Raw genomic sequence first — 23,962 nt, 5'->3', positions numbered from 1 at the left:
TTTATCAAGGATTATTTAGGAGTCTACAATCTCATTGTGTTCAACCTGCAGATCGATGTGCCTTACAGAGTGGAGTCTAACATTCGCAATGGCAGATATACTTTTGAGGAGATGGGAAACATTGGCCATGCTACGTCAATGGACCACACAGTGCCTTCTGGGCGATTTCTGGGACAAGGAGCACTCTCCTTCAAGGAGTGAATGGGAATCTATTGGGCGCTAGCTCAAAAACCCAACATTAGCACGAATTTCGTCAACAAAAAGTAGAACATCAAAAATCCAATAAAAAATAGGTGAGCCTTTCCTTTTAAGGTTGAATCTGTCCCATGGGGATTGTTGTTCCCTTCACTTCCTGTACTGGGTCTGGTGTAGTTCCCTTCCCAGCATGCTCTGCATTGACTGATGGCCATCTGTGTGTGTTTGTGTGCATGCTTGTATGAATAGGTTTCTCAGATGTTTGTGAGTGGGTGTAAGTATATAGGTATGACTTTAAACTAACTAGACCGCTAGCTGTGTCTATGTATTTAGTCTACGTGCTGAGTGAGTGCTCCCTCGAGTTGATGGCTAACTCTGTTGGGAAAGTGAGGGAGAGTTTGGAAAGCGATGGAGAGGGAGGAGGGATTATTAGTTCTCCTCCACTTCTGAGGGAGATGTGGTTCAGCTGCTGTACAGTGGAAATATGAGGCACTTAGAGGGCTGTAAAAGAGCGAGGGAGGAAAAGGGGGGGGGGGTTAAGAGGGCTGTAAACTTTTTTTGCTTTCTGGATCAACACTTCAGTCTGGCTGGGGTCAGTGCAGGGGAATTGACACAGCTTTAGAATAGTAGCACAGAGAGAAGATGATGTGTGTGACAGGAGGACACTACTCCTAATAGTAGAGGTCTCCATCCTCCAGACAGTCTGGGTTGTCATGGAAGCTGTCTGAACTAGCCTAATCTGAAGATAAACTACCCAGAGTGAATTGCAGCGAGATGCAGGATATGCTGGTCTTATCTTTGTCACAGTCACATGGTTGTCTCCTTGCATGAAATGTCACGCATGCACACATTTATGCAGGTGTGTTCATGTGTGTCATGAAATACATTGAGGCTCCTGTGTCTGGTTTGTGGGGGGTGATTACTACGGGAATGCTCAATTTTACAAGGGTGGTGGAGCGTGTGTGTGTGTGTGGGAGGGGGGGTTGACCTGACCCTACCCTACCCTAGGCCATGTCATCATCAGTGTCACATCACATGACCTGTTGTGTAGCCTACACTGCCGCAATGCAGACACATACATGCACACGTCCCCACCCCCTAATATGTGTCTCAGTTTGAGCCTTAATCGGTCTGTCATGTTGTAGTGTAACAGGAGCTGTCCCATTAGATTTGAAGCATAGTAGGATGGGGGTCATAGTGATGCTACATGACACTGACACCATTCACTGTAGGTATTTGGTCTTTTCTAAATACATAGTACATGCACACACACAAACACACACATCGTGATGTTATTTTCAGGCCTTAGTCATTACTTCCAGTCAGCGCTACTAGTGCTAGCAGGGCTTTGAGTCACACTGAAGCTGTTTTCCTAGAGCGGAAGATCAACTATGAGTAGCCTTTTTGTCTCTGAGTGTTTTTAACAGAACTTCCTTCCCCTGTGGTGTCCATAATGGAACACAGGCTTCTATATTGACTGAGTGCTTTAGGTCATCCCAGTTGAATTCACTAAATCACCTTGGAACAGTGGAGAGGAGCTAATCTGAACAGAGTGGCTAATTGTTATTATGGCCTCAGCTGATATTCATGTTGTTATTTGCTGCTGTGAGCCAGTACAGGAATTATTGTGTTAGCCTGTAGGCTTTGGATAGCTTGGCTGAACTGGGTTGTGTGGAGGGGAGGTCCTGGGCTAGGGAGAGAGACACCTAGTGGCACTAGTATATAACTACAGGTGATATCTGTCTCTTCCTATTCTTTCTCTCTCAGACCTGTCGAGGAATCGTTTGGCGGAGGTCCCCTTAGAGGTGTGTCACCTGGTTGCCTTGGAAATGCTGAACCTCTATCACAACTGTATCAAGACCATTCCTGACACCATCATCAACCTACAGTCACTCACCTCCTTAAACCTCAGGTAAGACTTGAACCTACAGTTAACAGGTGACTGTGTTGAGTGAGAAGCACATTTGTTTTCAATGATAGAAAGAAAATGTTGGCGTTGCTGAATATCAGTGGTTTATCCTTAAAGTTGTTTGCACAGTTATCCCTATAAAGGTGGCAGTATTGGTTCAGAGAAGCGTTAAATATATTAGATGTCAGTTGATATTTGATAAGCATCACAGAAGGTTGGCAGTAGTCTGATTGGACCAGGGCTTGTTTAGACTCAGGTGTTTGATCCCAACTGTTTCCCAGGGCAGACACGCTTGTTAGGCTTCACGCATCACAGACGCCTCTCAATGGGATAATGTCACCGCTTCTAACCTCATGGCACGACCACAGAGCAATAGCATATCGTGTCTCTGTGTTTGTGCAATACGCTCAGATCACATATTGGAATGATGCACGACACTACTTGTTTCATTTTATCTCTCTCCACTCCCGCTCTATCTAGCTATCGAGAGACAGAGAGAGACATAGAGAAAGAGTGGGAGAGACAAAGTGAGAGATGGGGGAGGAAGATGGTAGAGAGAGACAGAGGGGGAGTGCGAAAGAGAGACCGAGAGAGATGGGGAGAAGGTCATCATATCAGTGCTAGCCTGGTTCTTTACTGCCTGCTGTACGCATCATCAACCTGAGACCGACTCTGTACTCTCTGTCTCTAATCTCTTCCTCTGTGCACACACCACCGTGCAACTGAGGGAGATTCATTAGTCATATCTCTGACAGACACACACAGAAGACCAAACCTACACACATGCATGTGGTGTTGCGACCATATCATTTAAGCTGAGTTAATAAATTGATTCATTGAATTTAAGCTGAGTTAATAAGTGATTAATTGAATCAGTTATACAAATGCTAGATCTGAAGGGGAAGGATGTGAAATACCCTCGGTGGAGGGTAGCTGATGTAGGTTAACGTGAGTCCGTGGCGAGGCGTGTGTCTGAGTATAATGTGATGTGAGCACCACAGTGACCGCACCAGGGTATGTGTTTTACACCACTAGACAGGAATGTTATCAGACGCCATGGAGACACTGGCAGATAATCTCATTTGAATTTGTGGCTTTTCATATTGCTGTCAAAACAGGAAATAGACAATGTTCTCCATGTCTGCACCAGGAACACATGAAAAGGAAGGCTTTATTTTTAGGATCGTTCTGTTCCTGGCCTGCATCATGGTGGAAAGAGGATAAAGGCTCTTTGTTGTCTAGATAGAACTTTGGCAGTTGTGGAATAAAATGTCTTATTTTGAAGTTGATGGGATGGAGGCTGTTTAGAGCTGTCAGCTGTTGTTGTCATTGAGTTTGCTGATTTGTTTTGCTGCTTTTGTTCTGTTAGCTTTTATTTAGGCAGGCAGCTTTTACTGTGACTATTGGCCTGCTCGCTTGTTACTCTATTGTGTTAGCTTGTGCTGCTGTGCAGTGTAGTGGTTTTCAGATCGACACACTAGCCACTTGAAATATAATAGCCATAAAACATATCACATGAAGGGTTGTAAAAAGCTATGCTTAATGTGAGTGTTCACAGAACAACAATAACATCTAACATATACCAGACAACACATTGTTTCAGGGAGGGAGGGAGTCAGGAGCCAAGGTCATGAATGCCTTCTGCCTACTATGGGCCTGTTGTGTATCTGGAGCTGAAAGGTCGTTTCCATAGCAGAGAGAAAGGCCTGCCCTCCCTGGTATATGGAAAGATAAAACACAGAGAAAGACTATAAGGAAACAGAAAAGGGGAGAGAGAGGTTCAATAAGGAGCGTGAGACGGATTACCAGGAAGTGTACTCAAAGCATGTGCTGACCAGCTGGCGGGTGTCTTCACTGACATGTTCAACCTCTCCCTGACCCAGTCTGTAATACCTACATGTTTCAAGCAGACCACCATAGTCCCTGTGCCCAAGGAAGCAAAGGTAACCTGCCTAAATGATTACCGCCCGTAGCACTCACGTCAGTTGCCATGAAATGCTTTGAAAGGCTGGTCATGGACACTCTGTGGATGCAGATCCACAGATGTAAGAATGCTGTTCATTGACTACAGTTCAGCGTGCAACACCTTAGTGCCTACGAAACTCATCACTGAGCTAAGGACCCTGGGACGGCGCCTCCCTCTGCAACTGGATCCTGGACTAACTGACGGGCTGCCCCGAGGTGATAAGGGTGGGCAACAACACGTCTGCCACGCTGATCCTCAGCACAGGGGCCCCTCACGGGTGAGTACTTAGTCCTGTACTCCCTGTTCACCCACGACTGCGTGGCCAAACACGACTCCAACACATCATTTACTACCCAACAGTGGTAGGCCTGATCACTGACAATGATGAGACCACCTATAGGAGGAGGTCAGAGAACTGGCAGTGTGGTGCCAGCACAACAATATCTCCCTCAATGTTAGCAAGACAAAGGAGCTGATCGTGGACTACATGAAAAGGCGGCCAAACAGGCCCTCATTAACATCAACCCGGCTGTAGTTGAGCGGGTCGAGAGTTTTTTTCAAGTTCCTTGGTGTCCACATCACCAAAGTACTATCATGGTCCAGCCACCCCAAGATAGACGTGAAGAGGGCACGTCAACACCCTTTCCCCCTCAGGAGAGATTTGGCATGGGTCCCCAGATCCTTAAAGTTCTACAGCTGCACCATCGTGACCGGATGCATCACCACCTGGTATGGCAACTGCTCGGCATCTGACCGTAAGGTGCTACAGAGGGTAGTGCGAACAGCCCAGTACATCACTGGGGCAAAGCTTCCTGCCATCCAGGACCTATATACTAGGCGATGTCAGAGGAAAACCCATAAAGTTGTACAGACTCCAGTCACCCAAGTTATAGACTGTTTTGTCTGCTACCGCACAGCAAGCGATACCGGAGCGCCAAGTCTAAGACCAAAAGGCTCCTTAACAGCTTCTACCCCCAAGCCATACGACTCCTGAACAATTAATCAAATGGCCAATGGACTATTTACATTAACCCCCCCCCCCCCCCCCCCCCCCCCCCTATTTGTTTTGTACACTGCTGCTACTCGCTGTTTATTATCTATGCATAGTCACTTCACCCCTACCTACTGTACATGTACAAATTACCTCAACTAACCTGTACCCCCGCACACTGACTCACTACCGCTACCCCCTGTACAGTTGAAGTCAGAAGTTTACATACGCCTTAGCCAAATACATTTCAACTCAGTTTTTCACAATTCCTGACATTTAATCCTAGTAAAAATTCCCCGTTTTAGGTCAGTTAGGATCACCACTTTATTTTAAGAATGTGAAATGTCAGAATAATAGTAGAGTGATTTATTTCAGCTTTTATTTATTTCATCACATTCCCAGTGGGTCAGAAGTTAATATACACTCAATTAGTATTTGGTAGCATTGCCTTTTAAATGGTTTAACTTGGGTCAAACGATTCAGATAGTCTTCCACAAGCTTACTACAATAAGTTTGGGGAATTTTGTCCCATTCCTCCTGACATAGCTGGTGTAACTGAGTCAGGTTTGTAGGCCTCCTTGCTCACATACGCTTCTTCAGTTCTGCCCACAGATTTTCTATGATTGAGGTCATGGCTTTGTGATGGCCACTCCAATACCTTGCCTGTGTTGTCCTTAAGCCATTTTGATTAAAGCCATCTTAAGCCATCTGATTAAAGGCACAGTCAACTTAGTGTATGTAAAGTTCTGACCCACTAGAATTGTGTTAGTTAATTTTATAAGTGAAATAATCTGTCTGTTAACAATTGTTGGAAAAATGACGTGTCATGCACAAAGTAGATGTCCTAACCGACTTACACTTAGCAACTATAGTTTTGGCATGTAAACTTCCGACTTCAACTGTATATAGCCTCGTTATTGTTATTTTCTGTTACTTTTTATTCTTTATTACTTTGATTTATTTGGTAAATAAGCATTTCACGGTAAGGTCTAAAGTTGTGTTCAGCGCATGTGACAGTTTGATTGATTTGAGAGTGAATGTCAGTAAGGAGAGGGGGAGAGGGAGAAAGAGCGGGTCAATAAGGAGAGGGAGCGGGTCAATAAGGAGAGGGAGCGGGTCAATAAGGAGAGGGAGCGGGTCAATAAGGAGAGGGAGCGGGTCAATAAGGAGAGGGAGCGGGTCAATAAGGAGAGGGAGCGGGTCAATAAGGAGAGGGAGCGGGTCAATAAGGAGAGGGAGCGGGTCAATAAGGAGAGGGAGCGGGTCAATAAGGAGAGGGAGCGGGTCAATAAGGAGAGGGAGCGGGTCAATAAGGAGAGGGGAGAGAGCGGGTCTAAGGAGAGGGAAAGAGAGGGAGCGGGTCTATAAGGAGAGAGAGCAGGTCTATAAGGAGAGGGAGAGAGAGGGAGCGGGTCTATAAGGAGAGGGAGAGAGAGAGAGCGGGTCTATAAGGAGAGGGAGAGAGAGGGAGCGGGTCTATAAGGAGAGAGAGCGAGCGGGTCTATAAGGAGAGCGAGAGAGAGAGAGAGAGCAGGTCTATAAGGAGAGAGAGAGAGGGTCTATAAGGAGAGAGAGCGGGTCTATAAGGAGAGAGAGCGGGTCTATAAGGAGAGAGAGCGGGTCTATAAGGAGAGGGAGGGAGAGAGAGAGAGCGGGTCTATAAGGAGAGGGAAAGAGAGAGAGAGCAGGTCTATAAGGAGAGAGAGAGAGGGTCTATAAGGAGAGAGAGAGAGAGAGAGAGCAGGTCTATAAGTTGAGGGAGGGAGAGGGAGAGAGCGGGTCTATGGAGAGGGAGAGAGAGAGCGGGTCTATAAGGAGAGAGAGAGCAGGTCTATAAGGAGAGAGAGAGAGCGGGTCTATAAGGAGAGAGAGAGAGAGAGAGAGAGCGGGTCTATAAGGAGAGAGAGAGAGCGAGAGCAGGTCTATAAGGAGAGGGAGAGAGCGGGTCTATAAGGAGAGGGAGAGAGAGAGAGCGGGTCTATAAGGAGAGAGAGAGAGCGGGTCTATAAGGAGAGAGAGCAGGTCTATAAGGAGAGAGAGAGAGAGAGGGTCTATAAGGAGAGAGAGAGAGCGGGTCTATAAGGAGAGAGAGAGAGAGAGCGGGTCTATAAGGAGAGAGAGTGGGTCTATAAGGAGAGGGAGAGAGAGGGAGCGGGTCTATAAGGAGAGAGAGCAGGTCTATAAGGAGAGAGAGCAGGTCTATAAGGAGAGGGAGAAAGAGCAGGTCAACAAGGAGAGGGAGAAAGAGCGGGTCTATAAGGAGAGGGAGAAAGAGCGGGTCTATATGGAGAGGGAGAAAGAGCGGGTCTATAAGGAGAGGGAGAAAGAGCGGGTCTATAAGGAGAGGGAGAAAGAGCGGGTCTGTAAGGAGAGGGCGAAAGAGCGGGTCTGTAAGGCGAGGGAGAAAGAGAGGGGGCCTGTAAGGAGAGGGAGAAAGAGAGGGGGCCTGTAAGGAGAGGGAGAAAGAGAGGGGGCCTGTAAGGAGAGGGAGAAAGAGAGGGGGCCTGTAAGGAGAGGGAGAAAGAGAGGGGGCCTGTAAGGAGAGGGCGAAAGAGTGGGTCTGGAGAGAGAGAGAGAGAGAGAGAGAGAGAGAGAGAGAGAGAGAGAGAGAGAGAGAGAGAGAGAGAGAGAGAGAGAGAGAGAGAGAGAGAGAGAGAGAGAGAGAGAGAGAGAGAGAGAGAGAGAGAGAGAGAGAGAGAGAGAGAGAGAGAGAGAGAGAGAGAGAGAGAGAGAGAGAGAGAGAGAGAGAGAGAGAGAGAGAGAGAGAGGGTCTGTAAGGAGAGGGCGAAAGAGAGGGGGCCTGTAAGGAGAGGGCGAAAGAGAGGGGGCCTGTAAGGAGAGGGAGAAAGAGAGGGGGCCTGTAAGGAGAGGGAGAAAGAGAGGGGGCCTGTAAGGAGAGGGAGAAAGAGAGGGGGCCTGTAAGGAGAGGGAGAAAGAGAGGGGGCCTGTAAGGAGAGAGAGAAAGAGCGGGTCTATAAGGAGAGGTCTACAAGGCTATCAAACAAGCTAAGCGCCAGTACAGAGACAAAGTAGAATCTCAATTCAACGGCTCAGACACAAGAGGCATGTGGCAGGGTCTACAGTCAATCACGGACTACAGGAAGAAATCCAGCCCAGTCACGGACCAGGATGTCTTGCTCCCAGGCAGACTAAATAACTTTTTTGCCCGCTTTGAGGACAATACAGTGCCACTGACACGGCCTGCAACGAAAACATGCGGTCTCTCCTTCACTGCAGCCGAGGTGAGTAAGCCATTTAAACGTGTTAACCCTCGCAAGGCTGCAGGCCCAGACGGCATCCCCAGCCGCGCCCTCGCCCTCAGAGCATGCGCAGACCAGCTGGCCGGTGTGTTTACGGACATATTCAATCAATCCCTATACCAGTCTGCTGTTCCCACATGCTTCAAGAGGGCCACCATTGTTCCTGTTCCCAAGAAAGCTAAGGTAACTGAGCTAAACGACTACCGCCCCGTAGCACTCACTTCCGTCATCATGAAGTGCTTTGAGAGACTAGTCAAGGACCATATCACCTCCACCCTACCTGACACCCTAGACCCACTCCAATTTGCTTACCGCCCCAATAGGTCCACAGACGATGCAATCTCAACCACACTGCACACTGCCCTAACCCATCTGGACAAGAGGAATACCTATGTGAGAATGCTGTTCATCGACTACAGCTCGGCATTCAACACCATAGTACCCTCCAAGCTCGTCATCAAGCTCGAGACCCTGGGTCTCGACCCCGCCCTGTGCAACTGGGTACTGGACTTCCTGACGGGCCGCCCCCAGGTGGTGAGGGTAGGCAACAACATCTCCTCCCCGCTGATCCTCAACACTGGGGCCCCACAAGGGTGCGTTCTGAGCCCTCTCCTGTACTCCCTGTTCACCCACGACTGCGTGGCCATGCACGCCTCCAACTCAATCATCAAGTTTGCGGACGACACAACAGTGGTAGGCTTGATTACCAACAACGACGAGACGGCCTACAGGGAGGAGGTGAGGGCCCTCGGAGTGTGGTGTCAGGAAAATAACCTCACACTCAACGTCAACAAAACTAAGGAGATGATTGTGGACTTCAGGAAACAGCAGAGGGAACACCCCCCTATCCACATCGATGGAACAGTAGTGGAGAGGGTAGCAAGTTTTAAGTTCCTCGGCATACACATCACAGACAAACTGAATTGGTCCACTCACACAGACAGCATCGTGAAGAAGGCGCAGCAGCGCCTCAGGAGGCTGAAGAAATTCGGCTTGTCACCAAAAGCACTCACAAACTTCTACAGATGCACAATCGAGAGCATCCTGGCGGGCTGTATCACCGCCTGGTATGGCAACTGCACCGCCCTCAACCGTAAGGCTCTCCAGAGGGTAGTGAGGTCTGCACAACGCATCACCGGGGGCAAACTACCTGCCCTCCAGGACACCTACACCACCCGATGTCACAGGAAGGCCATAAAGATCATCAAGGACATCAACCACCCGAGCCACTGCCTGTTCACCCCGCTATCATCCAGAAGGCGAGGTCAGTACAGGTGCATCAAAGCTGGGACCGAGAGACTGAAAAACAGCTTCTATCTCAAGGCCATCAGACTGTTAAACAGCCACCACTAACACTGAGTGGCTGCTGCCAACACACTGACACTGACTCAACTCCAGCCACTTTAATAATGGGAATTGATGGGGAATGATGTAAATATATCACTAGCCACTTTAAACAATGCTACCTTATATAGTGTTACTTACCCTACATTATTCATCTCATATGCATACGTATATACTGTACTCTATATCATCGACTGTATCCTTATGTAATACATGTATCACTAGCCACTTTAAACTATGCCACTTTGTTTACATACTCATCTCATTTGTACATACTGTACTCGATACCATCTACTGTATCTTGCCTATGCTGCTCTGTACCATCACTCATTCATATATCCTTATGTACATATTCTTTATCCCCTTACACTGTGTACAAGACAGTAGTTTTGGAATTGTTAGTTAGATTACTTGTTATTACTGCATTGTCGGAACTAGAAGCACAAGCATTTCGCTACACTCGCATTAACATCTGCTAACCATGTGTATGTGACAAATAAAATTTGATTTGATTTGAGAGAGAGCGGGTCTATATGGAGAGGGAGAAAGAGCGGGTCTATATGGAGAGGGAGAAAGAGCGGGTCTATATGGAGAGGGAGAAAGAGCGCGGGTCAATAAGGAGAGGGAGAAAGAGAGCGGGTCAATAAGGAGAGTGAGAAAGAGAGCGGGTCAATAAGGAGAGTGAGAAAGAGAGCGGGTCAATAAGGAGAGGGAGAAAGAGAGCGGGTCAATAAGGAGAGGGAGAAAGAGAGCGGGTCAATAAGTAGAGGGAGAAAGAGAGCGGGTCAATAAGGAGAGGGAGAAAGAGCGGGTCTATATGGAGCGGGGGAGAGGGTCCATATGGGGAGAGGGAGAGCGCGAGGGAGAGGGTCAATAAGGAGAGGGAGAGCGAGAGGCGGTCAATTCGGAGAGGGGGTCAATCGGGAGACGGTTAGGGGGTCAATAAGGAGAGGGAGGAAGAGGGAGACGGTCAATATGGGGAGGGGGTCAATATGGAGAGGGGGAGGGGGTCAATACATAGATGGAGGGGGTCAGTGGGGAAAGGGGGAGGGGGTCAGTAAGTGTCAATAAGGAGAGGGAGGAAGGGGGAGAGGGTCAATACGGGGAGGGGGTCAATACGGAGTGGGGGAGGGGGTCAATAAGGGGGGGGGGGGGGAGCGGGTCAATACGGGGGGGAGGGGGTCAATACGGGGAGAGGGGGTAGGGGGTCAATACGGAGTGTGGCAGGGAGAGGGTCAATACGGGGAGAGGGTCAATACGGGGAGAGGGGGGGGAGATGGTCAATACGGAGTGGGGGAGGGAGATGGTCAATATGGAGTGGGGGAGGGAGATGGTTAATACGTGGAGAGGGGGGAGAGGGTCAATACGGGGAGAGGGAGGGAGAGGGTCAATACGGGGAGAGGGGGGGAGAGGGTCAATGGGGGAGAGGGTCAATAAGGAGTGGGGGAGGGAGAGGGTCAATAAGGAGTGGGGGAGGGTGAGGGTCAATACGGGGAGAGCGGGATTGAGTCAATATGGTGAGAGAGGGTTAATGGGGAGGGGGAGAGCGGGGGTCAATAAGGAGAGGGACGGAGAGCGAGGGGGGTCAATACGGAGAGTGGGGAGAGGGTCAATATGGGGAGAGGGGGTCAATATAGAGGGGGAAGGGGGTCAATTAGGAGAGAGAGGGTCAATCAGGACTAAGGGTCAATAAGGAGGGGGAGAGAGGGTCAATAAGGAGAGGGAGAAAGGGGGAGGGGGTCAATACGGAGAGGGGGATAGAGGGGGTCAATAGTGAGAGGGGCAATACAGGGAGAGCGAGAGAGGGGGTCAATAAGGAGAGGGAGAGGGGTCAGTAAGGAGAGGGAGAGGGGTCAGTAAGGAGAGGGAGAGGGGTCAGTAGGGAGAGGGAGAGGGTCAATACAGGGAGAGGGAGAACGAGAGAGGGTCAATGGGGAGAACGAGAGAGGGTCAATAGGGAGAGGGTCTATACGGAGAGAGGGGGAGGGGGTCAATACGGAGAGGGGGTCAATAACGAGAGGGAGAAAGAGGGTCAATAAGGAGGAGAGTGGGTCAATAAGGAGAGGGGGAGGGGGTCAATACGGAGAGGGGGAGAGGGTCAGTAAGGGGAGGGGGTCAGTAAGGAGAGGGGAATGGGGTCAGTAAGGAGAGGGGGTCAATGAGAGGGAAAGAGGGTCAATAAGGAGAGGGGGTCAATACAGTGCCTTGCGAAAGTATTCGGCCCCCTTGAACTTTGCGACCTTTTGCCACATTTCAGGCTTCAAACATAAAGATATAAAACTGTATTTTTTTGTGAAGAATCAACAACAAGTGGGACACAATCATGAAGTGGAACGACATTTATTGGATATTTCAAACTTGTTTAACAAATCAAAAACTGAAAAATTGGGCGTGCAAAATTATTTAGCCCCTTTACTTTCAGTGCAGCAAACTCTCTCCGAAGTTCAGTGAGGATCTCTGAATGATCCAATGTTGACCTAAATGACTAATGATGATAAATACAATCCACCTGTGTGTAATCAAGTCTCCGTATAAATGCACCTGCACTGTGATAGTCTCAGAGGTCCGTTAAAAGCGCAGAGAGCATCATGAAGAACAAGGAACACACCAGGCAGGTCCGAGATACTGTTGTGAAGAAGTTTAAAGCCGGATTTGGATACAAAAAGATTTCCCAAGCTTTAAACATCCCAAGGAGCACTGTGCAAGCGATAATATTGAAATGGAAGGAGTATCAGACCACTGCAAATCTACCAAGACCTGGCCGTCCCTCTAAACTTTCAGCTCATACAAGGAGAAGACTGATCAGATGCAGCCAAGAGGCCCATGATCACTCTGGATGAACCGCAGAGATCTACAGCTGAGGTGGGAGACTCTGTCCATAGGACAACAATCAGTCGTATATTACACAAATCTGGCCTTTTTGGAAGTGGCAAGAAGAAAGCCATTTCTTAAAGATATCCATAAAAAGTGTCGTTTAAAGTTTGCCACAAGCCACCTGGGAGACACACCAAACATGTGGAAGAAGGTGCTCTGGTCAGATGAAACCAAAATTGAACTTTTTGGCAACAATGCAAAACGTTATGTTTGGCGTAAAAGCAACACAGCTGAACACACCATCCCCACTGTCAAACATGGTGGTGGCAGCATCATGGTTTGGGCCTGCTTTTCTTCAGCAGGGACAGGGAAGATGGTTAAAATTGATGGGAAGATGGATGGAGCCAAATACAGGACCATTCTGGAAGAAAACCTGATGGAGTCTGCAAAAGACCTGAGACTGGGACGGAGATTTGTCTTCCAACAAGACAATGATCCAAAACATAAAGCAAAATCTACAATGGAATGGTTCAAAAATAAACATATCCAGGTGTTAGAATGGCCAAGTCAAAGTCCACAGATTCTCGATTGGATTCAGGTCTGGAAAGAACTGAAAACTGCTGTTCACAAATGCTCTCCATCCAACCTCACTGAGCTCGAGCTGTTTTGCAAGGAGGAATGGGAAAAAAATTCAGTCTCTCGATGTGCAAAACTGATAGAGACATACCCCAAGCGACTTACAGCTGTAATCGCAGCAAAAGGTGGCGCTACAAAGTATTAACTTGAGGGGGCTGAATAATTTTGCACGCCCAATTTTTCAGTTTTTGATTTGTTAAAAAAGTTTGAAATATCCAATAAATGTCGTTCCACTTCATGGTTGTGTCCCACTTGTTGTTGATTCTTCACAAAAAAACAGTTTTATATCTTTGTTTGAAGCCTGAAATGTGGCAAAAGGTCGCAAAGTTCAAGGGGGCCGAATACTTTCGCAAGGCACTGTAAAAAGTGGGAGAGAGGGAGAGGGGTCAATAAGGAGTGGGAGAGATGGAGAGGGGGTCAATAAGGAGAGGGAGGGGGTCAATACAGGGAGAGGCAGAGCGAGAGAGGGGGTCAATAAGGAGAGAGGGAGAGGGTCAATAAGGAGAGGGGGTGTGGGTCAATAAGGAGAGGGAGTCAATAAGGAGAGGGGGAGAGGGGGTCAATTAGAATTCACAGTCACCATGTTATGTCTATACCTTCTCCCTCATCATATGGAGTGGATCTAAGCGGCTCTTGTGGGCAGGATTCAATAGAGAGTGGATCCCAGAGAGGAACTCATGCCGTCTCTAATCTCTTGGGTCGGAGACAGAGACCGTGTTTGACAACTCTGGCTCTGTGGCGCCTCTGGACTGCACAGTGATACGGCTCGATCTGATGCAACGCACGCATGCCAACTCTAAGCGTGCAGGCACGCATGTCAAGATTTTAGTTTTTTTTTTTTTTGCACTTCCTGATTCTACCAGTGAAATGAAAATGTGCTAGTTTTAGCTTGTGGTTTGGATAATTGTGATGTTTATGATAAAAACATAATGTTGTTAATCTAGTAATGACTATAGGCCATGGCAGAGCCAGGGTGATATTCCCCTTTTAAGGAAATGGGTTCAGTTGGTATGGGGTCATATTCATGTATATTAGAGTACATGACACAAGGTTCATCACACATCTGACATTTTTTTAACATTGAACTTTCTATCCAAGTGGATCGTCATCAGGTCTAGATTGTAGACACTCTGGACATCCTATGTATCGCTCTCTGATCTGCATCTCTCTGGTGTGTAATATTTATGCCTCTGTGTGTTTGTGTCCACAGTCGGAACCAGCTGTGTGCTCTGCCAGCCTCCCTGTGTGGGTTACCCCTACGAGTCCTCATTGCCAGCAACAACAAACTGGTGTGTATACCTGAGGCCATCGGACAGCTCAGGAGCCTCATGGAGCTGGTAAGAGATTATCTTTCTTTCTTTTTCTCTCTCTCTCTTGTGTGTGTGCCAGTCTCTGACTCAGCTCTTCGTTTCCTGTGTGAGCTCCCAGCCAGGCCTTATGTAACTGTTCTGTTCTCCACTGAGGGGTGAAATTAATGGTCCGGCCCTCATGCAGCTAGAGCAGGGAAGGAGAGGGGAGACATTGTCTAACTCCATGTGAGGAGACGGGGAAGAACAGTGGAATAGGAAGCATTTATTATGGATGTGTTATGAGCCATACAACCCCCCAGTCCTTACCGTAGCTCTTGTACACAAGGGGTGACTAACCATCCTCCTGGAGAGTTACTGGGTGAGCAGACCAACCCTTCTCTAACACACCTGATTCTCTTATCTGCAACTCGTCAGGACCATGATTAGATTAATCAGGTGTGTTTGAGCAGGGCTGGAACAAAATCCTGCACACCCACCAGTAAAGCGTTAGTTGTGTGTGAGTTAACTCAGTGTGTTGTGCCCCCTACAGGATGTGAGCTGTAATGAGATCACTGCTCTGCCCCGTCACATCGGCCGACTCAAGGCCCTCCGAGAACTCAACGTCCGCAGGAACCTGCTCTGTGTCCTACCTGAAGGTGAGTTTAGACCCATTAAACCATATTACCTGCCATATGTCTTTCCTGTAAGTGAGTTTTGAAACCTAAGGAAGTGTTTTCCAGATGGGTCACGAAGAGACTCAGATGTTTTGCCGCAGCTGGGTCATGTCTGGGTCATGTCTGGGTCATGTCTGGGTCATGTCTGGGTTGTGTTTGGAAACAATCGTTTGTTTATTTAGCTGATTTTGGTGGATCACAGGATATTTAGGGAACCAGTTACCTAAAGGGGAATTCTATGTTTGTCTTTGAATTACAATCTGTGGAAACTATGAGAATAGAAAGGTTCAGAACTTTTGTAAAGCAACACAGTTAAACAATAAAAGGCCAAATCGAAATCAAAATGGATGGACATCAGAAATAGATGGGAGAGGTTGAGAAATAGATGGGAGAGGTTGAGAAATAGATGAGAAATAGATGGGAGAGGTTGAGAAATAGATGGGAAATAGATGGGAGAGGTTGAGAAATAGATGGGAAATAGATGGGAGAGGTTGAGAAATAGATGAGAAATAGATGGGAGAGGTTGAGAAATAGATGGGAGAGGTTGAGAAATAGATGAGAAATAGATGGGAGAGGTTGAGAAATAGATGGGAAATAGATGGGAGAGGTTGAGAAATAGATGGGAGAGGTTGAGAAATAGATGGGAAATAGATGGGAGATGTTGAGGGTAGAGGAAGGACAAGACAAAAAACAAACAAAATATAACTATTGTAAAATAGATTGTGTCCTTAAACTGTATATAGTGTGTATAAGCTGGAAGTAGAAGCCTAAGTGTTGTTCATTAGTTTACTTCAATTAGGGGAGGGGTGGTAGGGTTAGCAGAAAATAATAATAATAAAGGAAAATATATTGTTAAAAGATGTGTGTGTGGACATATACATTACCAGTCAAATGTTTGGACACACCCACTCTAGAGGTAGTTTTGAGTTGCGAACCGCCACGGGATTTATGGTCTTGGAATTGGAGGTTACAGTTAGGGCATCCCGTGGGACCTGCGTGTCCCGACAGAGATCATTGTGGCGCTATCTGCATTTTTCATGCTGCGGGTGGCGGGAGCAGGCAGTCAGACAGATGACTTCGCGATTAAAATATTTTTGTTGTCCCGCAGATTATTTGGCAACAGTAATTATTCTGCTTTGTATATGCGTCAGCCTGAGCCTACCTATTTTATTAAAACACATACAGCATTATTCACACACACAATTTGCTGCTTTTAGCTCACCTCTCCTCTCCTAGTTGGGCGATGAGACAAGATAGTAGCTACTAACAATTGGATGCCACGAAATTGGGTAAAAAATAAATAAATAAAAAAATGTAATCATTTAAAAAGAAAAGACAACGCGCTCATAGGTTAGGCTGCTATGGTGAGCGAGCATTGTGCCTTTTCATTTTCAATAAGTATTGATAGTAGCCACTAACAAGATAGTAGCTACTCATGTATTTGTCTCTGCTGGCAAATCGGCCTCCTAAAAAAGGTAGACTATATCCTATATGCAAAAGTAGCAGTTGTAGCTGTCATCATTCTTGCTGCTCCAAGTTCAGTACATTAGAGATCAGGTGTGTTGGCCTCAATTAAATAAAGTAGGCTATAGCCTATGCAGGTGTAGTTGCACTACATGACCAAAAGTATGTCGACACCTGCTTGTCAAATTTCAAAATCATGGACATTAATGCGGAGATGGTCCCCCCTTTGCTGCTATAACAGCCTCCACTTTTCTGGGAAGGCTTTCCTCTAGATGTTGGAACATTGCTGCGGGGACTTGCTTCCATTCATCCACAAGCATTCAGGCACTGATTTTGGGCGATTAGGCCCGCAGTTGGGGTTCCAATTCATCCCAAAGATGTTCGATGGGATTGAGGTCAGGGCTCTGTGCAGGCCAGTCAAGTTCTTCCATACTGATCTTGACAAACCATTTCTGTATGGACCTCGCTTTGTGCGTGGGGGCATTGTCATGCTGGAACAGGAAAGGGCCTTCCCCAAACTGTTGCCACAATGTTGGAAGCACAGAATCGCCTAGAATGACATTGTACAGTGCCTTTGGAGACTATTAAGACCCCTTGACATTTTCTACATTTTGTTACATTACAGCTTTGTTCTAAAATTGATTAAATTGTTTTTTTTCCATCAATCTACACACAATACCCCATAATGACAAAGCAAAAACAGGTTTTAGATTTTTTTTATATATATAATATTTTTTTAAACAGAAATATCTCATTTGCATAAAATATTCAGACCTTTTACTCAGTAGTTTGTTGAAGCACCTTTGACAGTGATTACAGCATTGAGTCTTCTTGTGTATGATGCTACAAGCTTGGCACACCTGTATTTGGGGAGTTTCTTCCATTCTTCTCTGCAGATCCTCTCAAGTTCGGTCAGGTTGGATGTGGAGCGTCACTGGACACCTATTTTCAGGTCTCTCCAGAGATGTTCAATCGGATTCAAGTCCGGGCTCTGGCAGGGCCACTCAAGGACATTCAGAGACTTGTTCCGAAGCCACTTCTGCTTTGTCTTGGCTGTGTACTTAGGGTCGTTGTGCTGTTGGAAGGTGAACCTTTCGCCCCAGTCTGAGGTTGTGAGCGCTCTGGAGCAAGTTTGCAAGTTCCAAACTGCCTCTGGAAGCAACGTCAGCACAAAAACTGTTAGTCGGGAACTTCATTAAAGGGGCTGATGCCAAGAGTCTGCTGGATTGGTGTTAAGCTCGCCGCCATCGGACTCTGGAGCAGTGGAAACGCATTCTCTGGAGTGATGAATCACTCTTCACCATCTGGCAGTCCAACGGATGAATGTGGGTTTGGCGGATGCCAGGAGAAAGCTACCTGCCCCAATGCATAGTGTCGACTGTAAAGTTTGGTGGAGGAAGAATAATGGTCGTTCTGCCCCTGAACAGCCAGTTAACCCACTGTTCCTAGACCGTTATTGAAAATAAGAATTTGTTCTTAACTGACTTGCCTAGTTAAATAAAGGTAAAATAAAAATATAGGTCAACGTTTTTTCTGTGATCGACTCAACATTATATCAGCAACTTTTCAATGCAACAAACCAAAAACAAATCTAACTTTGCAAGATTGAGTCTTTGATTTTCTTGTAGGAGTAGAATTCTATTGGCTGGGTAGCCCACGATCAGTCTTTCAATCACCCGGGAGGGAATGGGTTTTTCAGATTTGATCCGCACGTGTGCACATTTGTTGATATTCTTTGCTAGTTGGCGAGTTATTAGCCCAGTTATAGATAAGTATAGTTCAGCAATGGGGTGTTACTGCTTCCTACAAGAGCACAAAACGTGTAGGCTACATTTCAAGTTGTCTTTGAAAAGCCAGTCAGGTAAAAAGCTTATGTCATAAAGGGGCAGTGTTGTATTTTTAGACGGGCTTGACTGTGCAAATAAGCCAATCGGCAGAGGGGTAGGCTACATTGTCTAATTCTCTGTATGGTAATGATAATTTATTGTAAGTGTTTTTTTGCATCCTACAACACAATACAAATGAACATAACCTAAAACATATTTGGCCTATGGTGTCACAGACCAAGTAAAACATCATGAATTAATGTGAAGCCCTTCATAATGTAAAAAAGTATCATGCAATGTAGGCCTGTAGAGGCTACTGTAGACTATAATCATAGAAATCAAAAGCTATTTACATATAATAATGTTATGGGATTTGCTCCGTTTTGTTTTGTTGGTAGAACTACGTTATACTCAAATTGCCACAATAGCCTATCGGCTACTATCTAAAACTAAGGATACAGCCTCAGTGTTTCACTGTAAGCAAAATTCTCACAATGACCAAGTTTCTGCTCACAAGACCAAACATTTTCTCAGTGCCCCAAAAGGTTTGAGGGAACATTGGTCACAGCCCTGCTGAATGTGTTTATATATTCTGAACTATATTCCAAGTAACTGATATCTGAGCCCAGCCAAATCACAGACCCACTGAACAAAATTATAAACACAAAATGCAACAATTTCAAAGATTTGACTGAGTTACAGTTCATATAAGGAGATCAGTCAATTCAGATAATTCGATTAGGCCCTAAATTGTGGATTTCACATGACTTGGAATACAGATATGCCTCTGTTGGTCACAGATACCTTTAAAAAAAAGTAGAGGCGTGGATCATAAAATCAGTCAGTATCTGGTGTGACCACCATTTGCCTCATGCAGCGCGACACATCTCCTTCTCAAAGAGTTGATCAGGCTGTTAATTGTGGCCTGTGGAATGTTGTCCCACTCCTCTTCAATGGCTGTGCAAAGTTGGTGGATATTGGCGGGAACTGGAACACGCTGTCATACACGTCAATCCAGAGCATCCTAAACATGCTCAATGGGTGACATGTCTGGTGAGTATGCAGGCCATGCAAAAACTGGGACATTTTCAACTTCCAGGAATTGTGTACAGATTGTGTAAAGGGGCCGTGCATTATCATGCTGAAACATGACATGATGGCGGCGGATGAATGGCACAACAATGAGCTTCAGGATCTTGTCACTGTATCTTTGTGCTTTCAAATTGCGAGTGATAAAATGTAATTGTGTTTGTTGTCTGTAGCTTATGCCTACCCATACCATAACCCCACCACCACCGTAGAGCACTCTGGTCACAACGATGACACCAGCTAACTGCTCGCCCACACAACGCCCAAACTGTCCGGTACAGTTGAAACAGGGATTCATCTATGAAGAGCACACTTCTCCAGCGTGTCAGTGGCCACCGAAGGTGAGCATTTGCCCACTGAAGTCGGTTACGACGCCAAACTGCAGTAGGTCAATACCCTAGTAAGGACGACGAGCACACAGATGAGCTTCCCTGAGACTCTGACAGTTTGTTCAGAAATTATTCTGTTGTGCAAACCCATCGTTTCATCAGCTGTCCAGGTGGCTTGTCTCAGACGATCCCGCAGGTGAAGAAGACGGATTTGAAGGTCCTGGGCTGGCATGGTTACACGTCGTCTGCTGCGACAGGTTGGACGTACTGCCAAATTCTCTAAAATGACATTGGAGGCAGTTTATGGTAGAGAAATTAACATTAAATTCTCTGGCAACATATCTGGTGGACATTCCTGCAGTTAGCATGCCAATTGCACACTCCCTCAACTTGGAATGTCTGTGGCATTGTGTTCTGTGACAACTTAACATTTTAGAGCAGGGGGGGGCAACTCCAGTCCTCGAGGGCCTGATTGGTGTCACACACTTTTTCTCCATCCCTAGCAAACACAGCTGATTTAATCAAATTGCATTCTAAACTGAAGATCATGATTAGGTGTTTATTCTAGTCAGGTGTGTTAGCTGAGGCTGGGGAAAAACTGTGACATCAATCAGGCCCTCGAGGACTGGAATTGCCCACCCCTGTTTTAGAGTGACCTTTTATTGTACCCAGCACATGGTGCGTGTGTGTAATGATCATGCTGTTTAATGAGCATCTTGATATGCCACACCTGTCAGATGGATGGATTATCTTGGCAATGGAGAAAAGCTCACTAAGAGGGATGTAAACAAATGTCTGCGCAAAATTTGAGAGCAATAAGGTTTTTGTGCATATGGAACATTTCGGGAATGTTTTATTTCAACTCATTAATCATGGGACCAACACTTTTACATGTTGCCTTTTTTATATTTTTGTTCAGTGTATGTCTGTCTCAGACAGATATATGATGTCTATGATCCAGTCTCCTGGTATGTCTTAGGGCCTAGGGGTATTTTAGCAGTGGTCTTTGTGGTTTGAGTAGAGTAAAAGACATCTGTGACAGGACAGCTCTCTGTCCAAGAGACGCCACCCACCATCTGTCAGAGTCTCTCGTTGTCTGAATGATGGACGAGAGTATTTTTCCGACCAGTCTTACTACATATTTTCCTCGTGTGCATGTCTCTTGCAGATTTACAGAAAGTGCTTTATGATCCCGCTGCAGATGCTCCATCCTCTCTGGGTTTGATTGATGAGCCTTAATCTGGCCAGGAGGCTCGACTCTGTTAGTGGAGGACAGGAGAGGAGATAGTGGATTGGACGAGAGCCCTGGGGAGGAGGGGATGTTGGGAAATCGGGTTTTAGATGAATGGTCGTTGAACTTTCGGGGCGTCCCTCCTCAAATGTATTTTTGTTGAGACCCCCTTACTGGACCACCAAGGCACTGAAGTATTTTAGTCATCTTGCCTTAGAGGTTTGCTGAAGGAAAGTGTTTCTTTGTTGGTTTTTGGAAATTCCTATGGTTACTGATTCAGTAGGTCAGTGGTTGCCAAACTTTTTATTGTCCCGTACCCCTTCATTCAACCTCCAGCTCTATAACCCCTCTAACACCAGGGTCAGCGTACTCTCAAATGTTGTTTTTTGCCATCATTCTAAGCCTGCCACACACACATACACACTGTACGATACATTTATTAAACATAAGAACGAGTGTAAGTTTTTGTCACAACGGGCTCGTGGGAAGTGACAAAGAGCTCTTATAGGACCAGGGCACATAATAATAATCAATTATTTTGCTCTTTATTTAGCCATCTTACATATAAAACCTTATTTGGGGCCTCCCGAGTCGTGCAGTGGTCTAAGGCAGTGCTAGCTGTGCCGCTAGAGATTCTGGGTTCGAGTCCAGGCTCTGTCGCAGCTGGCCGCGACCGGGAGACCCATGGGGTGGCGCACCCATGGCCCAGCGTCGTCCGGATTAGGGGAGGGTTTGGCCGGCAGGGATGTCCTTGTCCCATCGCGCATTGGTGACTCCTGTGGCGGGCCGGGCGCAGTGCAGGCTGACACTGTCGCCAGGTATACGGTGTTTCCTCTGACACGTTGGTGCGGCTGGCTTCCGGGATAAGTGGGCATTGTCTCAAGAAGCAGTGTGGCTTGGTTGGGTTGGGTTTCGGAGAACGCACAGCTCTCGACCTTCGCCTCTCCCGAGTTCGTACGGAAGTTGCAGCGATGAGACAAGACTGTAACTACCAATTGGAAACATGAAATTTGGCGGGTAAATGAAAAAATATTTATTAAAACCTTATTTGTTCATCGAAATTGTGAATTACTCACCACTGGTTAATGAGAAGGGTGTGCTTGAAAGGATGCATATAACTCTGAAATGTTGGGTTATGTTGGAGAGAGTCTCAGTCTTAAGTAATTTCCCACACACAGTCTGTGCCTGTGTTTCGTTTTCATACTAGTGAGGGTCGAGAATCCTCTCTCACATACGCTACCGGTCAAAACACCTACTCATTCAAGGGTTTTTCTTTATTTTTCACTATTTTCTACATTGTAAAATAATAGTGAAGACATCAACACTATGAAATAACACATATGGAATCATGTAGTAACCAAAAAACTGTTAAACAAATCAAAATGTATTTTATATTTGAGATTCTTGAAAAAGCCACAAATGTAAAATAATGTGAATCACATTTTTATTTGGGGTACCCCTGAGGGGCATTGTGTGTACCCAATTTTGGGAATAGGAAATGCAGTAGGTGATATAGATTCTGAAAATATTGTCTGGAGGTTGAAATCCTGTTGTAGAAAATGTTGGTAAAGTTCTTGAAAGCTTGGGAAATGGAATTGATTTACTGTACTATTCAGAATGAGATGTCTCCCTTTTTAGACTGAATGATAGTAGAAGTCCCTCATAAGTTATTTTAAGGGGTGACCTTGAAGGAAGAGGATGTGACAGACGTTCTCATTTCAGCTAATTAAGAAAAGTAGAATACTGGTTGGTTAAATTTTTTTTATTTTGAGCTCACCCTCATGTCCTCCAAGCCAATATTTATCTTTCATCTCAGCGATCCTAATTATAAAAGGTTGTCAGAGAGATATAGTTGTCATTGTTTCGCTTGAATTTCGACCTTTTGAGGATTGTGTTGCTGGCACAGAAACTCTGAGACTCTCTAGCTCTGTCTGTTATTCTTTCTCTCCTAGCTAGCACGTAACGTTCTGAGAAGCATGTGTTAGAGCTTTGAGAGCTTGCTTGTCCTGTGATTATTTTGCATACAACCCTCCCACAAACTTATGGGAATGGTGCAGGATACTCAGCTAGCTCATAACGTTCTGAGAACCATATGTTTCTTAGCTGAGAATTTCTGTACTTCAGCATAAGGTTTCCTCATGGTTCTATTTAAAGTCATGTTCTCAGAATGTTCAGAGAACTTTAAGAAACAACGTTCTTCTGTGGGAATTTCAGTACTTTTGCTTTTTACAGGTTTCCTCATTGTTCTATTTAGAGTCATTTTCTCAGAATTTCTGTGCTTGGAGTTCAAAACATTTAACCCAAACTAAGCTAACGATGTTATAAAAAGTCTTACTGAAACATTTTCTCAGTGTTATTTAATTACCTTCCAATAACCTATAATTACTGTTCTCAGAACATTAATAAAACCTCCCAGGAAAATGTTAGGGAAACGTATTAAAACGTTCTCAGAAACTGCCTTCAACCTAAATATTTACAGGTGAAATTTTCACTTTCGTTCTTAGCTTTGTTCCCAGAACCAAAACGAAACCAAAAACGTACGTTTCCACAACTTCCAAGGAACCAAATGTGCTGGCTGGGCTGTTAATATATTTACCATATTTCTCTCTCTGTCATTGATCTTTCACTGTCTGTCTTCTCTCTGTCTGATTCCAGGACTACTTTATCCAATGTTGCTCATTTAAATACATATGATACGACAACGCCCAGTAACACCCAGCCTAATAGCTGCTATTTATTTGATCAGTATTTTCCAATGTTGTGATAGTCAGCCTCTCTGTCTGTGGTTTTCTTCTGTTCCCTAGCCATGTCTCTCCTCCCACATGGACAGGGCCATAGTGGTTTGTGCCGAGGTTAGTGCCTAAGATGCGTTCCTCCAGTTTATTTTTACATTTTGGCATGGTCCATGTTAGTGGAACTTTGGCATTGAGGGACCCTTGAAGTAT

At 45.9% G+C, this 23,962-nt stretch overlaps 1 protein-coding gene across 13 annotated transcripts in view; it reads left to right on the top strand.

The window, feature by feature from the left end:
• The window catches only part of LOC139402040 (leucine-rich repeat and calponin homology domain-containing protein 1-like), a 119,721-nt gene that overhangs the window by 56,672 nt on the left and 39,087 nt on the right, over positions 1-23,962 (top strand). For all 13 annotated transcript variants that reach the window (XM_071146161.1, XM_071146184.1, XM_071146169.1 and 10 more), the window contains exons 2-4: positions 1,963-2,107; positions 14,326-14,452; positions 14,955-15,060. In XM_071146161.1, the coding sequence (XP_071002262.1) occupies positions 1,963-2,107; positions 14,326-14,452; positions 14,955-15,060 (378 nt within the window). The remainder of the gene's footprint in view (positions 1-1,962; positions 2,108-14,325; positions 14,453-14,954; positions 15,061-23,962) is intronic.

This window comes from Oncorhynchus clarkii, chromosome 3 (assembly GCF_045791955.1).
Source record: "Oncorhynchus clarkii lewisi isolate Uvic-CL-2024 chromosome 3, UVic_Ocla_1.0, whole genome shotgun sequence".
Taxonomy (NCBI): Eukaryota; Metazoa; Chordata; class Actinopteri; order Salmoniformes; family Salmonidae; genus Oncorhynchus; species Oncorhynchus clarkii.
The sequence above is the reverse complement of the archived record's forward strand: the minus strand, read 5'-3'. Positions and strand labels throughout refer to the sequence as shown.